The 16299-nt window shown below is 37.4% G+C and overlaps 1 protein-coding gene across 5 annotated transcripts in view; it reads right to left on the bottom strand.

The window, feature by feature from the left end:
- Positions 1-16299, bottom strand: part of SLC6A11 (solute carrier family 6 member 11) — a 151716-nt gene that overhangs the window by 50279 nt on the left and 85138 nt on the right. For all 5 annotated transcript variants that reach the window (XM_027467744.3, XM_038185725.2, XM_027467743.3 and 2 more), the window contains one exon: positions 2696-2830. In XM_027467744.3, the coding sequence (XP_027323545.1) occupies positions 2696-2830 (135 nt within the window). The remainder of the gene's footprint in view (positions 1-2695; positions 2831-16299) is intronic.

Below are 16299 nucleotides of genomic sequence, written 5' to 3'. Positions count from 1 at the left end.
AATTTAATTTATTTAATCCACAGTAAACATATTTGGCACCATGGATCAAATACTGCTATCTTAATACAGACACACAGAGTCTTCTTGGAACGTTATTTAAACAGACCTCCAACTAAAGAGGAAAACAACTTCTGGTAGTACACATGCATTATTGCTTTGATATTGTGGAGCAAATCCAAACAAACAAGAGTGGAGATGAAAACTGGAAGCACAAATATCAAGGTTATTTCAGATGACTTCTACTTGCTCCTTTGCAAAAACCTTTAGAACAAATTCAGAAGAGGTTTGTTGAATGGTTTTGATACAAAAAATCATGGTTTTGAACATTAGCACGTTCTACTTTTCCATAAAATGGAAATGTGTGTGTATAGTTAGGTTATCACTATTTTACTATTAAAAGTTGCAATGAAGCTGAAGCAATTCATTTTGACTTTTTTTTTTTTTTTAATAAATTGATTTGTGCCTCTTTTTTTTTTTTCGGTTTTACTTTAAAGATTGAGAAGTGAAACTTTCCCTATTTGTTGCAAAGTGACTATAGGCCCTACATATAGGTCAGAAATCTTTCTTCAAATATTCTGCCAGAATTGATTAGTCTCAACAAAACATTTCAACTTTAGTGAAAGTTTTTTTTTTTTCCAACATAAAAATAATGCTCTAAAAACATTTAACCACCCATACTACAAATAAGCAATCTCTATTATTATCTATTATTGTTCATAACCCCTATTGTGGCTCATCCTATTTCAGCTTATTTTCCACAAAAATGAGCTGAATCTTTAAAATACTGAATGCTGTAAGTATGGAAATGCATTGGGCAAAGACACATTGAGATGGAGGAAAAAAGTTGGCTTGTTAAAACAAAATATTAAGCCTCCCAAAAGATGTTCTGGTATCAGCTGAGCTGTATGTGTGGGACCAACAGATATACCCACACGTGTCTTAAGAGCTTTGTACTTCACAGCCTCCTTTGAAATAATACTACATGCTTTGGAAATTGTCATGGCAACAATGTATTTCTTTACAAATGGAAATAGTATAGTAAATAGGCATATAAAAACCCCTTACAACCTGACAATAATGTAGCTTAAGCTTGCATGCCCTCCTTCATTGAAGAACAGAAGTAAGGGTGACAGTAACATGTGAAAAATCCACATACAGAGCAAAATCCTGTTTAAAGGCCTCACACACAACAGTTGACAAATGAAGGAAGTGACATTTAAGCAGCAGGACCACCTCCTGCTCTCATTAAGTTGATGGACTTTACAGGTGGACGAACCATCTTGGTGCAGTACAAGAAAAGAGTACTCAGCACTTCAGCACCTTGACACTGCAGAGTGAAGCCCTAGTTAAAATTGAACATAAAGTATGCCATCCATGCTCTCAGGTACATGTATGACAGTCACATTTCTTGTCTCTGCTGAGTTAAAACATATTGGATTCATCTGAAATTGCGTTGTTGAATCTGAAACCTGCCTTGTTGAATTTACTAGAGCCTGAGCCTATTTTATGTTGCAAAAAATAAATGGGAGCATGTCAGAGAATCCTACCATTTTTTTTCTGTTACTGTGCTAATTTCACAGGTGCACTGTAGACACCTCTAAGCAACATTAAGGCTATTAATCTGTTACAAAGCCATGGCACATAACTGGGGATCTAACTCCATTTCCACAGCCCTTTTTTACCTCTCATCTATGCTGGCATAAAATGGTGGAAACACCATGGAGCCCAAAAGTGGCAACACGATTAAATTTGCACCTGAAATTTTCTGTATTTTAAATACATCTTTTCTTTCTAATCCTTTTTTCCATTTTTATTATTTTTTAGAAGTATTAGTTGTTAAAGGTGACCTTTACACGAAACAATTGTTTTAGAAGCTTCAGGGAAATAACCTGAAGGGTTTCCTGTATCGTCATCTGCAAAAAAGCACTTCTGCTAACACATATTCAGTAACCAGAATTGAGTACTTAAAAAAATAATAATTTTGACAAATATTCCCACACTTTCTCTTTTATCTCCATCTCAGGATCCATTTAATGTTATAACAGGGTTAGGAATAACACTGTCTAATATCTTTTACATTGTCAGACTAGATAAACAAAATGCTATTTGCAACTTCACAAGCTCTTATAGAGAGCTCTTACAGAGTTTGTGTCATTTTCCCTCTTTAATATCAGATGAATGATATATAACAACTATTTTATTGTACTAATCTGTCACTGAAAAAAAATCAACCCAGTATTTCCATGTTCAACTCTACTCTGGAAGTAACTAAAAAAATGGAGACTTCCACTTCAAAGGCCATAATCACCTGAATGACTAATTTCTATACTACTCTTCATTAAAATTTTAATTTGTAATGAGGACAGAAAGGTACAACTCTAAAATGGTTAAGGCTTCGTTAAAATTGTTCTCTTTGAAACCAGTAGTAATGCTCTTGCCCCAAAGTGGCAGAAGAAGCACTGCAACAGAGCACTTCTGAAAATTCTGATTTATCAACCAAGGTACTTCTCTACTAAAAGAATAATATGTTCCAACAACTGTAACTACTGATATTTTTAAAGCCCTATCCACAATTCAAGATCTCTAACAATGAACAACTATCCAGCAATCATCGACATTCAGAATTTAAAATCAAGAAACTCTTACAGTTTTTCACAGTCAGGGAGGAAAATAAACACATGGACCATGATCCTACCTGTGGGTCAGAGAGTCGAGAAAGGTCAGGGTACAAGTAGAATTTTATCCCCTCAGAAGCACCCGGCAATGTTACTCCTCGAATCAGAAGAATCATCAGCATGATATAGGGAAACGTGGCTGTTACATATACAACCTAGCAAGAAGAAGTAATCATTAGAAAAATATTTTTTTTTCTTTTTTACAAGTGCAACAAAGAGCATCCTTTATTTTGCTATAACATTAAAACAAACAAACAGAAAACATCAAAAAAAAACCAAAACAAAACAAAAAAAAAACAACAGCACAATTAAATCCTTTTCTGGAGGGAAAGGGGCTTTTGACACCCTTGTTTTCATAAGGTCAATTTTGTCCTCCAGCCATATTACCTTCTTGTAAGGAAAGGTCAACACTTTTTTATAGAGAGACTGCGAAGTTCTCTAAGTATATTATTTACTCTTGGTTTGTGACAGGCGACTAGCCGCTATACTACATGTATATAGTGTACATATGCACTATACCATGTACTATTCCAAACACTGATACAAGGAAACTGAGTATCATAACAGATAATTCATTGCATAATCTTATACGTATTGCATAGCAGTATCTGCAGTGAACTCTCAGTCACCTAGTAATTACTAAGCTGGCATCTCATAAAACTACGTTGTCTGCATGTGCATGCTTGAGTAAAAAGTATTTAATCAAGCCTAAAGGTTAAATACTATGTATATCCCCTGACAATTTGCTATATTACCTTTATCATACAAAGCACCTTAAGGCAGGATTTCTTAAGTGCTCAAACCCAGCAATTTCTATTTTCACAAATGAGATTTCAAAAATTAGTATACTTTGTACATGGAGAGCAACTGAATGTTTCTGGAAACCCGCAAGTTCTATTTTCTAAAGCAAAAAAAAATAGCAGAATTTCTCCTATTGTACAGTCACATACCTGAGAGCCATATGTAACTATTCAAAATTGGAAATGGTTTAGCTAATAGGTTCCATGTCACTACAAATATTCCCTTTTAATTGTACAGTACCTTAAACTTAATTTTCCGTTAGCCTTTGTAACTACTTCTTCCTGTGCAAACTAGATAGAGAATATCCTAAAATGAGTGATGCTCTTACATATCTCTGCCTTGCACAAGTTAAAATTATGTAAGAATGTGGGGGAAAACATGGTAAAAAATATAACTTGCATAGCTCTCAAATACAGGCATTTTAAACTTAGAAGTTCATTAACTGGTTCATGCCTATTTAAATGAAAAATATACATCAGAGAACATACCCATAATAGGAAAAACACATTTTCAGTGACAAATTAACTGAATTTTGATTTTCAGACAGTGCTGTGCACATAATTCCAAATACAAAATAAAAAAGGGGAAATTAAAATCACACAGCAGAGCTTCGAATGTGTCTAACTGCCCAAGTTATAATTCAACACCTTATTCTTCCTGACCTGAATAGGAACTAAGTACCTACATAACTTTCAGGTACCTTAAGCATTTTCAAAATACAAATCATCATTTTCCCAGGAAATTGATCCAACCAATATACTCCTATTGGTTGCAAAATCCTGAATTGATTAATTCATAGGTCAATACAGTGCAAAATAGACAGTTTTATCCCAGTGTTTCCATCTATTATCACTGACTGTTAGTGGAAAAGCAAACCTAACTGAGAACAAATAGAACTTGTCTCAAAGAGAGGTTGTATCTCTACAGTGAGGTTCCAAATAAAAACAGATAATGAGTTACTAAGAAGTAAAAAAGAAATACAGAATGGACATGATTCCGATCTGAGTCTTGTATTGGGTGGAGAGGACAGCATAGCTAGAAATGAATTTTCATGTTTTTATATTTAATTCTTTGACAGCTATTTTTCTCCCTCATTTAAATCAATAGTTGTTTATAATGGGAATAGTCAGTAGAGATATCCATTCAATGACACAGAAGGTATTGCACCTGAATGCCTATTAGTTTAAAAAGTAACATTTCATTGCATCATGCTTCATTAACTATACTAGTTTGCAGCCTACTATCTCTTGAGCATCCTGCCACTGCCTTGAAACATTTTACATTAGTAAACAGATTGCAGTTTTGTAAAAACAGATTTCTTCCCAGGTGCCTTTGGATGTATTTCCTCACTCACATCAATGAAGAAGAGCTAAAACTGCTTATCTCTATGAAACATCAGGTAAAGCTACCCTTGAACAGTCCACAATCCCACAGCAACCATCCAGGCTTGCAGAGCTACACTTCAGTTTCCTGCTTTCTTTTCAGAATGCCTTCCATACCTATTAACATTATTGCAAGTACTAGAAACACAACATCTTTTATTATAACACCTTTTATTATAAGGATAGGTGTCCGTCAGCTTCACAAGAATGAAGACTCTCCTTCCTTTCTGGTTACCATCTAGGAAGAGGATAGGGAGCAAGACTGCCTCAGTATTTCTGGCAATAAATGCTAATACAGATATCCAAAACAATGAAAGAGATACAAAAAAAAAAAAAAAAAAAAAAGCACAAAAAAAATACACCCTTACTGAGCCAACAGATATTGTTGGTGTTAATGCTCATAGAGCTCACAAGGGTATTAGTTTCTCTGGGACTGCAGCAGGAATACGTATTGTGCTCAGAAAGGGGAGAGAAGGCCATCACTTGTAGGTGGTGTTTGAGTCTCCCTGTGTGTTGAGCCATTTAATTCCATTGTGTCCAGCGTATCAGTTGTCACTGCACTAATTTTATCATGCTTCTCAAGAGCTCGTGAGGTGAGGGAGGACGAGGCATTTTAGAAATCAAATGCCATTATTATCATCATCACATCTGTAGGCATTAAAAGTTTCCGAAATTATTTTCTTTTCTTTCAGCACATCAAACCTCTCTGAATATAAAATGTGAACACAACTGTTTCTAATTACACTGCATCCTGTTTTAATTGACTTTAATTGCTTGGTATGTTAATTTGCATTCCAATGCTCAAAATGCTTTTTTTAAACTCATCAGAGCAATGCCAGCATTAAAGCAGTTGGAAACAAAATGAAAATTTCTGGGATGGTGGTTTTTCTACCAAGTTCTCCTGTTAGAATATAATGGAAGGGCAAATTTACAAACACAGATATATAGTTATGTAGAGAGGCACCTATTAGGACATCTAACAGCTCATAAACAGACTTAGGTGATTAGCTAAAAGTGCATTAGGACCAAGGAACCTGAAAGTAAACATTCAAAAGCATTGTGGTACTCCTGACTACCATGAACTTGCACTACCAAAGTACCAGCACTTCAAGTAGTAAACCCTGAAGAGACTGACATGCAATTTAAATTTAGTTATAACGACAGGTAGGTATCTATGCAATGGTTTCATGAATAACGCACCATGAGGGTACTGAGAAATGAACTAGCTATCAGCTTGCATCTTTTCATACCTAAACATCTTTAGAAGCATAAACCAAATGCGTGGATACAAATTTGGCTACTGGGACTGTTGAACTTCTTGTCCTCAATGAAAAGGTGCTTTTCTGAATGAATAAGGAAGATGCCCTGCATACGATTTACTGAGCCACACAACTCTAGAAGCCTAAGAACAGGTTTCTCAGGCTGCAGCTACTACAGAACACGTCTGCTGGGTATTCACACACTACATCACAGCAGCTTCTTAGCAGAAGAAGTGAAAAACATGAAGCGGTGGACTTTAATCCTTTGTTTGGCTCGTATTAAAACCATAACTGAACTAGAATTCAAAGAGCAAAATATAACTTTTGGAGGTTAAGGAAGTTTCACCACTGCCCTGACAACATAAGAAAATAAGAGCACATCTGTGAGATACCAACGAAATTCAACATTCAAATGGTTACAAGTCTTACACAGCCTTGGCCACAGCAATAGGCTAGCTGGAAAAATAAACAAAGCAATATCGGGTATTAATGTCAACATTAAACAGTGATACATGGAGCTCATTCATTTCTGGTTTGGACATGAGCGCTTTTATCTGATTTTCACACAAACACAGTAATCTATTTGTTTTCATAGAATCATAGAAAATCTTGGGTTGGGAGGGACCCCAAAGCCCACCCAGTCCCAACCCCCTGTCATGTGCAGGAACCCCTCCCCCCCAGCCCAGGCTGCCCCCAGCCCCATCCAGCCTGGCCTTTGGCGCTGCCAGGGATGGGGCAGCCACAGCTCCTCTGGGCAGCCTGGGCCAGGGCCTCACTGCCCTCTGAGTGAAGAATTTCTCCCTTTTATCTAATGTAAATCTACCCTTTTTTTTTCGGTTAAAACTGTTACCCCTTGTACTATCATTGCATTCCCTAATAAAGAGTCTCTCAGTGACAGGATATTAAATAAATATCCTGGTATTGATCAGACCTCATCATAACAAATCTCAGATCTTAAAAAGATGAAAATGAAGGAATCTTTTTTTTTTTTCTGCAAGCTACAATTTTTTTTTGTTTGTTTGTTTTTTGTTTGTTTTGTTTAATTCTAATGAAACAATTTCATTTTATAAATGGAATGGAAGTGTTTAATTTTACTTGATGCTTCAGAAACTTACTGTCTTGCTAATGACTGGGCGATGAGACGCTGGAGAGCAGCCTAGAAGAGAGGGATCTGGGGGTCGTGGTAGACAGCAAGTTGAATATGAGCCAGCAGTGTGCCCTGGCAGCCAGGAGGGCCAACCGTGTCCTGGGGTGCATCAAGCACGGCATCGCTAGTAGGTCAAGGGAGGTGATTGTCCCACTCTACTCTGCGCTGGTGAGGCCTCACCTCGAGTACTGTGTGCAGTTCTGGGCACCACAATATAAAAAGGACATGAAACTGTTGGAGAGTGTCCAGAGGAGGGCTACGAAGATGGTGAAAGGCCTGGAGGGGAAGACGTACGAGGAACGGCTGAGGGCACTGGGCCTGTTCAGCCTGGAGAAGAGGAGGCTGAGGGGAGACCTCATCGCAGTCTACAACTTCCTCGTAAGAGGGTGTCGAGAGGCAGGAGACCTTTTCTCCATTAACACCAGCGACAGGACCCGCAGGAATGGGGTTAAGCTGAGGCAGGGGAAGTTTAGGCTTGACATCAGGAGGAAGTTCTTCACAGAGAGAGTGGTTGCACACTGGAACAGGCTCCCCAGGGAAGTGGTCACTGCACTGAGCCTGCCTGAATTTAAGAAGAGATTGGACTGTGCGCTTAGTCACATGGTCTGAACTTTTGGGTAGACCTGTGCGGTGTCAAGAGTTGGACTTGATGATTCTTAAGGGTCCCTTCCAACTCAGGATATTCTATGATATTCTATGATAATCCTCTTCCTTTGAATTCCCCTATTTTTCCATTAGAAGATAAACACAGGTAATAGATAAACACAACTTAAGAATTGCTGGCAATTTGCCTAAAATCAGAATATATTGAAAATAAGGCCTGACACCATGCCCTGCCCATCCTTTACTTTTGTCTAGAGTTTTTGACCTATTGGATAGTCATTTGGCTTATTTATTTATTGAACACTGAGAACTAGACTGACACCACCAACTTTGTCAAGAGAAGACTGCTGAGCAGTCTTCAGATATCAGTGACATACAAAGCTTGTCTAAAAAGGAAAAATAGAAGACAAAATTATACCCATACTACAGAGTACACCCATGTGAAGAGAAACAATTTGAGAACCAAAATTTCACTGCCTGAGTGATGACAGAGAGAAGAAAAATTTTTATCCTGCTTCACAATGATGATGCAGAAAGACATATCAGTAAAAATATAGAAAATAATTATCACTGTCTGGCAATTCTAGCACCTTTGTGAAAAGGCCCAAGTCTACCTACATGGGCATGAATTTCATCAACATTAAAAATGCCTATATGCCACAGTTAACCCAGCCATCCTGCTCCACTAGTAATTTTTCAGTTTTGCAGATATTAACTTCTTAGATATTAAAATCAAATCATAACTCCACAAGATTTTCTTTTTACAATCACCATAGTATACTCTGAATTTTCCCATACCGCATTTGAAAAAAAGCCTTTTGCTGATATGACACTATAACATCTATAGATACACAAATCACAACTGAAAAGAGGTATTTTCAACATTAATTGGATTTACAAGAAAAGTGGTATAAAAGAATGACAGCTGATTCACAAGTTTTTGTAACAGTATGTCAAAAGGGAGAAAATATATTTTATAGATCTGCCTACGTTTTTAAGCTAAAATTTCATATGCAGAAAAGAAACTAAACCAAAAACCCAACAAAATGTCATATGGGTGGATTTGTAAGGTGTATGATTGGGGATGGGGAAGGAGATAGAAGCAGCAAAACAGCTGATTTCTCTTTTCTCTATGTGTTTTGTAGATTTATTCAGCATCATCTGCTGTGTCTTGTTTGTTGATCCACAGAGAGAAATTTGCTCTAGAATAATCTTGTGAACCATCCTTGTTTGCTTTGCAAGATGTTTGTTTACAAAATGCAGAATTTCTTCTAAGCTACCAATGAATCATGTGTGAGTGGAGACAGTTTCACTCAGAGTAAAAAGAAGTTCAAAAAACAACACATAAGAAAATTTAGCTGGATTTGAGAACTGAGAAAAGTTTCAAAGAGGAAAAACTGAATAGGTACCCATGGTGCACTAGAAAACAGGGTGCCAGAAGGGATGCCTCATAAAGGTACCAAAGAACCTTGATAAATGCACAATGATTACAGGAAGCATAAGATTCATCATGACACAGTAACACCAGCAAGGGATATATACTTCTAATGCCACATCACAGTAAGTGTAACAGCTGGGACACTGAAAAAATCCCTATCCAGCAAAGCTGTGCAAGTCCTTGTTTATAGACAGGTGGTGGTGAAGGCAATGAATATATAAATGTGTCAGAGTCAAGCTGAAACAGTTTTCTTTACAATTAAATGAAAACTCTAAATATTGAGACACACACAAAAAAAAAATCTATACCATTCCACTTTGCATTTTGTTTTAATATCCTTTTTACTGAATAGGTGAAAGATCCCTCTTGATTAAAAAAAAAAAAAAAAAAAAAAGCGCTTAACAAGCCAAAGTTATTATTCAGCATCATTTGAAAGTCAAAAAAAAGGTGATTTTTTTTTTCCTATTTCTTTTCAGCATGAATTACTCTTTAAATTGGGTCTGACTTTATGAACTTTCCAGCACTTCCCAAATTCCATTTCAACAATATATTCTGTGCCCCCAAAAAAATAAATAATTCTACTCAGAAATTCCAAAAGGGCAATAGGGTGCTGAAAGATTTGACTAAGTGCGACCCTCATGCTCTGTGAGCCTCTACCAGGCCAATCCAGGATTGCAGCGAACACTGGAAAGCAATGAAAAAGTACCAAAGACAGAAAATAACAATGGACTGCAGCAGCTCACATTCCCACTGAAGTGAACAATTCACTTAGATGATGAGCTGTTTCTCTCCATAAATATTCCTTCAGCAACACCAAGTTTTCTAAATATGTTACTTCAAATTATTTCCCAATTAATGAACACAGCTGTTTGTTTTTCTTTTTCTCTTTTTCTTCTTCTCCAGATTGCCAGGATCTATGAAATCAAGACAGGTCTTGTTTCTTCTGAAATTGCTCTTTAAGCTTGTCAGTCACTTTGAGGGGGCCTACAGACCTTATATTTATTTCTATTTTTAATATTGTCTAGTGCAAATATTTTTTTTTATTTTTTTTTACTTTGTTTTTTACTTTAACAAATGAATGCTTTGGGGTAGCAATATCTGTTAGACTGGTTAGAAACCAAACAAATTGTCACAGATATGGTCTCAGAGATGTCAGTGCAAGTATCCTGTCTTTTATTTTATTTAAGGAGTATTTTAGCTCAGTCACAAATGGGAGATCATAAAACTTGAATAGCAAATAAAGTACCAGTTTACTGTGACTGTGAACATCTAGAAGAATAATATTTGTATATTAGTTTTGCTAACAATCTAGTGCACAAAGTGGAAGACCTGCCTGACAGTGGTGTGCAGGGAGAGGACTGCTATAGAGAAAGCAAACTTGAAGTATCTCCACTAAGCTCATTACTGCAAGCAAATTGTTTATGTACAGCTCCCATCAAGTAGGGAATTTGCAGAGCCACAAATATCTCAAAATCAAAGACTGCTATTTAATCAAGTAAAAGTCAACTTTAAAAACCAATCAGGAAGAATTTTAAATATAAATTAGGACTAATTAATCAACTGAGGGTTGTTTTTATTTTTCATTTTGTAAAGGTCTTCAAAAAGTTCAAGCTTTTATAAATCAAAGCTGTTCCTTTTCAGAACCTTCCAGGATTTTCAGACTTCTGAATGTCATCCAGTCTGCCCTTATACACCAGCCCTATTAATTATTGTATATTAATTACAAATACAGAAACCTGAATTTTGCTTAAATAGCTTTTAATATGACCTCGGTTTCTGACAATTCCTGATAAGACAATTCCATTCCTATTAAAAGAATTTACAGGGGGTCAGAGTTATCCCTTATTGCATCTGAATTCCCAGTTTTGTTACCAAGCTTAGACAGACAGAAATGAGGGACTCATAATGCACTAGGTGGATTTGATTTCTCAGCTATTTTCGACACGCCTGTCCAGTTCTCACTGAAGTCTCTAGTCAGTAGGTTCTGACACGTTCTGAAAACGTTTAACCTGTGAAGCAGATAAAGTTGCAAAGGTCAGAACAGGACAGGAGATGATTTTCTTGTCCCACAAAAATTTGTAACAGCTTGCACTGGGGAAAAATAAATAAAATACAAACAAAGAACTACTAAGGAAAAAAGAAGACTGCATACAATCTGACAAGTGGATATAATGCCATCCAGGGCTACAAAAAGGATTAATAGGTGAGGTTTCCTCTCTAGAACTTGTCCTGCTTCAGCTTGACGTAAAAAGTAGAAGATGCCAGCTAGTAAAGACAAATATTTTGATCTGAGCATACTACCTGCACAAAGGCCTCAAGTTGGAAGTAGCTAAGAGAATCAGGCACTGTAGCCATCATATGAGGAGTCATCAAATAAGTGTATGACTACCTTAAAAATCTGTAAATAATTGCAAATATTAGAAATATGAAATTATACTACTGGAATTTGAAAATTCTCTGAAACGTTGCACCAAAGCTAGTCACACATGAGCCTTTTTTTTTCCTTATAATGTAGTCAATCCTTCAAACACTCAAGTAGTTTTGCTAGTGGCCATCTCTAAATGATTTATCAGTCAATTCTGCACAGTGCTTTCTGAAAGTACTACTGCATTATGCATTTACTGTGCAGTAAATACTGGTAAAAGTGAGAAGAAAAAAAAAAGCAGGCAAAAATACATAGCATTCATCTCTCTTCTTTCTTTTCATAATTTTTGTAATTACAGAATAGTTTTGTATTGGGAAGTTCAGGATAATACTCTGTTCATCGTGTGTTTGTCTAGCCACAGGATAACAGACAATTTCCTATCATCCACTGAGGAATACTGTTCCTTATCACCATGGTGACTGCTGAGAAACGTATTCACCCTAAAATATTTGCAATCCTATGTGTGTATTAAGTATAACTGTAACAGCTATATAATAAATAGCTTTGCCACTTAAACAAGTATTCTTATCCTCCAGAACTGCAATTCTCCACGTTTCCACTCCCTAGGACTACTACTTTTATTACAATGCCGTTAGTCACATTTATATTGTACCTCGAAGCTTACTACACCGTAACTTCCCTACTACTGCAGACTCTAAATCTAGCCCTTAAATCACCTCGAGGCCCACTTGTGGAGCACTGGTCTGACGCAGCATGCTGCATTTTAATTCTGCTGAGCTTCACATTCTAGTAGCTGATCTGACACACAGGTAAATGAGAGGAGTCACACAATGAAGACATTGGCTTAGACTTAAGATTATGTTTCTGCTACCAATTTATTTTTCTATCTTAAGTAAATGGTTTGATCTCTCTGTTCTCCCTTTATGCCTTCAGTTCAGCAGAGACCTCTGACTGACCATTAGGTGAGGTAAATGCAAGGTCTCCAGGGAACAGAGGCATTTCACAGTGCTCATCTGAAACGTGGCACAATGTGGTTTCAACCTCAATAAGGCACTCCAGGAACAAACGGCATACAGACTGAACTGCAAAAAAAAAAAAAAAAACTGAAATGCTATCAGCTATCACAGCACCAAACACATTTTCTAACTGCAGGAAATAAGTCAAAAAAAATTTACTACAGTTAATTCCTTATGTCAGACTGCTATAGCAGTGCCTTATGCTTTCGACATATGACACAATCAAGCAGAATGATATGTGGTAGGTTTTTTTTCCTTTTTTTTTTTTGTAAAAAAAAAAAAAAAGATTAAAATGAATAAATAGCAGGTGCATTTCAGCCAACTCATTTCTCTGGGATGTGTTTCAGTAGCAACCAGCAGCTGCCTGAAGCTGCCTTTGTTGCTCGTGTAGCATTTTATTTCATCAAGCTTTCCCATTCTTAAGAAGGAGCTTGGATTCAATCCATGTTAGTTGAGACTGAGGTGGTATACAGAATTAAAGTTGTAAATCTCTCAAGAGATGCCTTGTAAACAAGACTTCTACTAGAAAGACATCTTTACATTGTAGATAAAGCTAAAAATCTGACCTGTACTGGCTACAGAAACTAGAGACTGCCTTCCTGCTGACAGGAATTTGATATAATACTAACCTTTACATGTAGTGCCATGGAGATGGGTATCTACAAACTGCTTTGTAATTTGCTAGGAATAGGACAATCTTAAAGCTATACAGACCACTGCTAGCTGAGGACAAAACATCTGCGTGAGAATAGGGTATCATGTCAATTCTACTTCAGCTGAAGAAATACAAAACTGATGCATCACTAAGACAGACAGTGCTGTAAGTGTACACCAGCTCTCATGCTTCCCTGTTTTGTTGCAAGACCAAGGAGTTATTCTTGAATGTTCTTGTGAAGAAAAGGTACAAGTAATATTTCAAATATGTAAGTCAAGATCCAAAAAGGGATTCCAGCATCGGGATTTCTGTATGCACATAAGGACACTAGGACAGAGTTGACCGTACAGCTACCTTTGTAAAACAGTTTCATAAAATGAACAGTTCAAAAGCACAGATATAAGCAGTGTCATGCATCTGAAAGAATTAAGTTTTAGCCCTTACAGTCATATCAAGTGACTGAAGTACACAGAACAACTTATAGTTTAGCTCCTGTTTGACTTATGTATGTATTGTTTGCTGATTTCTTTTGGTAAGGGATAAGAGAACTTATGTGGGGCAGGTTTCCTCTGTAAATAGAGAAATACAAAGTCATGTAAGGAACAGTCAAACAGTGGACAAATGACCAAACTACAGCATTTCTAAAGTCTTTCTCTCTCTCTCTTTTTTTTTTTTTTTTTTTTAACTGAGTCAATCTATCTATTTTTGATAATGGGCTAAAAGTGCCTGGTAACCTCAGGAAAGAACAGACCCATGTGTTACCTTTAGCCAATCAATTTCTCCTATAGAGATGCCTCAGCATTAATCTGTGCCTTTTGGTTTCACCTTAACTTTTTCATCAAATTTCACTGCATCACCACTGAAAATATCAAGGCTGTCCTCTCCCTCTCCCCACCACTTTTCTCCATATGTTAGCTTCAAAAATCAGGTGATTTCTCTACCCCAAAGTTCTCACATGTGCATGTGCCCTGAGTTGTCCTTCAGTGCCCTGAAACACACTTTTGACTTGGCTTGGGCTGTGGACCAGGGCTCAGGACCAGACAAATTAAAGATTCCTATAAAAATGGACCTCCACTGTTGAGGTGCAACTGGGTAAGGGATGAAATGACAGATGCAATTCTTACTTAGGTTTACTATTTGATACTTTTCCCAGTTGCCAGACAGAAGTTTGCAAAAACCATTCTCAGAGAAGCACAAAAATCTTCTTTACTAACAAAACTGAGGTGTCCTTAAATGCTCAGTGCACAGGAGAGTGAAAAAAAAATCTCAGTAGCTGTTCTAAAACCTTACACAGAGGAGGCGGATAGCAGGAACTCTGCATGCATCTCATGAATGTTCTACTTTCCCTCTTTGAATACAGAGATCAGTCTTGGACAGAGTGTTAAAGCCTCGCCGTGAAGGGCTATTCTTTGCTATTACTTCAGGCTAAAACAAAAGACACTTCAGGAGATACAATCATTGCTGCCTAGTTCCTTTTCCTGGGCTCCTACAATGGGCCCCAGTTCTTTTTTTTTCTTTTCCTTCCATACATCTTTCTCCTTCTGTCCTTTTACTCTTTCTTTCTGCCTCATTGAATCTATTAAGGTCTTTATATAGCCTGCTATTGAGAAATAAATTTTCTTAGGGGACTACTGACTGAGTCTTAACTGCTGGCACGCAAGGCTTAACTCCTGATGGGAGGGCAGGAAAAAGTGATGGGTAAAAGGTATGAAAAATCCATGTCTGAATTTTGGGTCTTACAGAACACCAGCTTCCTTAGAGTGTCTTGCTGGTAATCAGCTCACAGGAAAGGAACATCCTAATTCTACGATGTTCCACAGAACAATTCATAGCAGCTTCACAGAATAACTTGGGTTGGAGAGACCTTAAAACCCATCCAGTTCCAACCCCCTGACGTGGGCTGGGACACCTTCCACCATGCCAGGTTGCCCAAAGCACCATCCAGGCTGGCCCCAGCCTTAGGCACGTCCAAGGATGCGGCACCCACAGTTTCTATAGGCAGCCTGTTTCAGTGCCTTACCTGGGTAAAGAATTTCTTCCTAATGTCTAACCTAAATCTACTCTCAGTTTAAGCCCATTGCCCCTTGTCCTATTGCTTGCACTGCCTGATAAAGAGTCCCTCTCCAGTTTTCTTGTAAGCCCCCCTTCAGTATCGTTTCTCTTTCATGCATTAGGCTTGACAGAGTTGTGTCTCTGCCCACATCTCCTACAGAAAAATGTACACTTTTCAATTATTTTACTTAAGTTCCATACACCAGTTCTTTCTCATAACCATCAATTAGAAGGCACTCTGCCATCAACAAAGTTGCATTACTATGAAACAGATGTAAGATTGGGTCCTCTCTTAACTGAGAATCACCCAGAGACAGAAATAAGAGCACTATCCCAGCTTGCCAATTCTGTGATAAACTATTTCAGACAACAAAGCTAGACACAAACTTGGTGCACTGCAGTTTACTACAGATCCAGAATAGACCTGCGTGCAAGCCAAAAAACTCCCTCTGGGATGATAAACTAGCTTGCACTATGTGAGATAAGCAAAGGAGCCAAGAAGAAGCCTGAAGCCTGTCTGAGCGTGGAGAAAGATCAATCCAAGAACCCAAATCCAAGGCGCTTTCTAGCATAAAGGGAGAAAAAAAAAAAAAAAAAAAGAGAGGAAAAAAAGTCTTTACTGCAAATGCAGGAGGAGGAGGGAGCAAAACTATAAAAAGGAAGTAAGGCAGAAATGCGTAGCATTGAGCAGTGAGAGATGACACTATGCTCAGCCAGACAGCTTACGGTTTCTGCTTTGAACTGCTCACGCAATTTTTTCCCCCCCTCAACAAGAAAAAAAAAAGTAACCAATGTTTAAGTACAGTTGCAGCTCTTTTTTTTTTTTTTCTAGCAATGCATAATGAGGAGCTTGATTTTTTAGACTGAATTCTCAAAAGCCCAGGT

This window comes from Anas platyrhynchos, chromosome 13 (assembly GCF_047663525.1).
Source record: "Anas platyrhynchos isolate ZD024472 breed Pekin duck chromosome 13, IASCAAS_PekinDuck_T2T, whole genome shotgun sequence".
In the NCBI taxonomy this organism is placed as follows: Eukaryota; Metazoa; Chordata; class Aves; order Anseriformes; family Anatidae; genus Anas; species Anas platyrhynchos.
The sequence above is the reverse complement of the archived record's forward strand: the minus strand, read 5'-3'. Positions and strand labels throughout refer to the sequence as shown.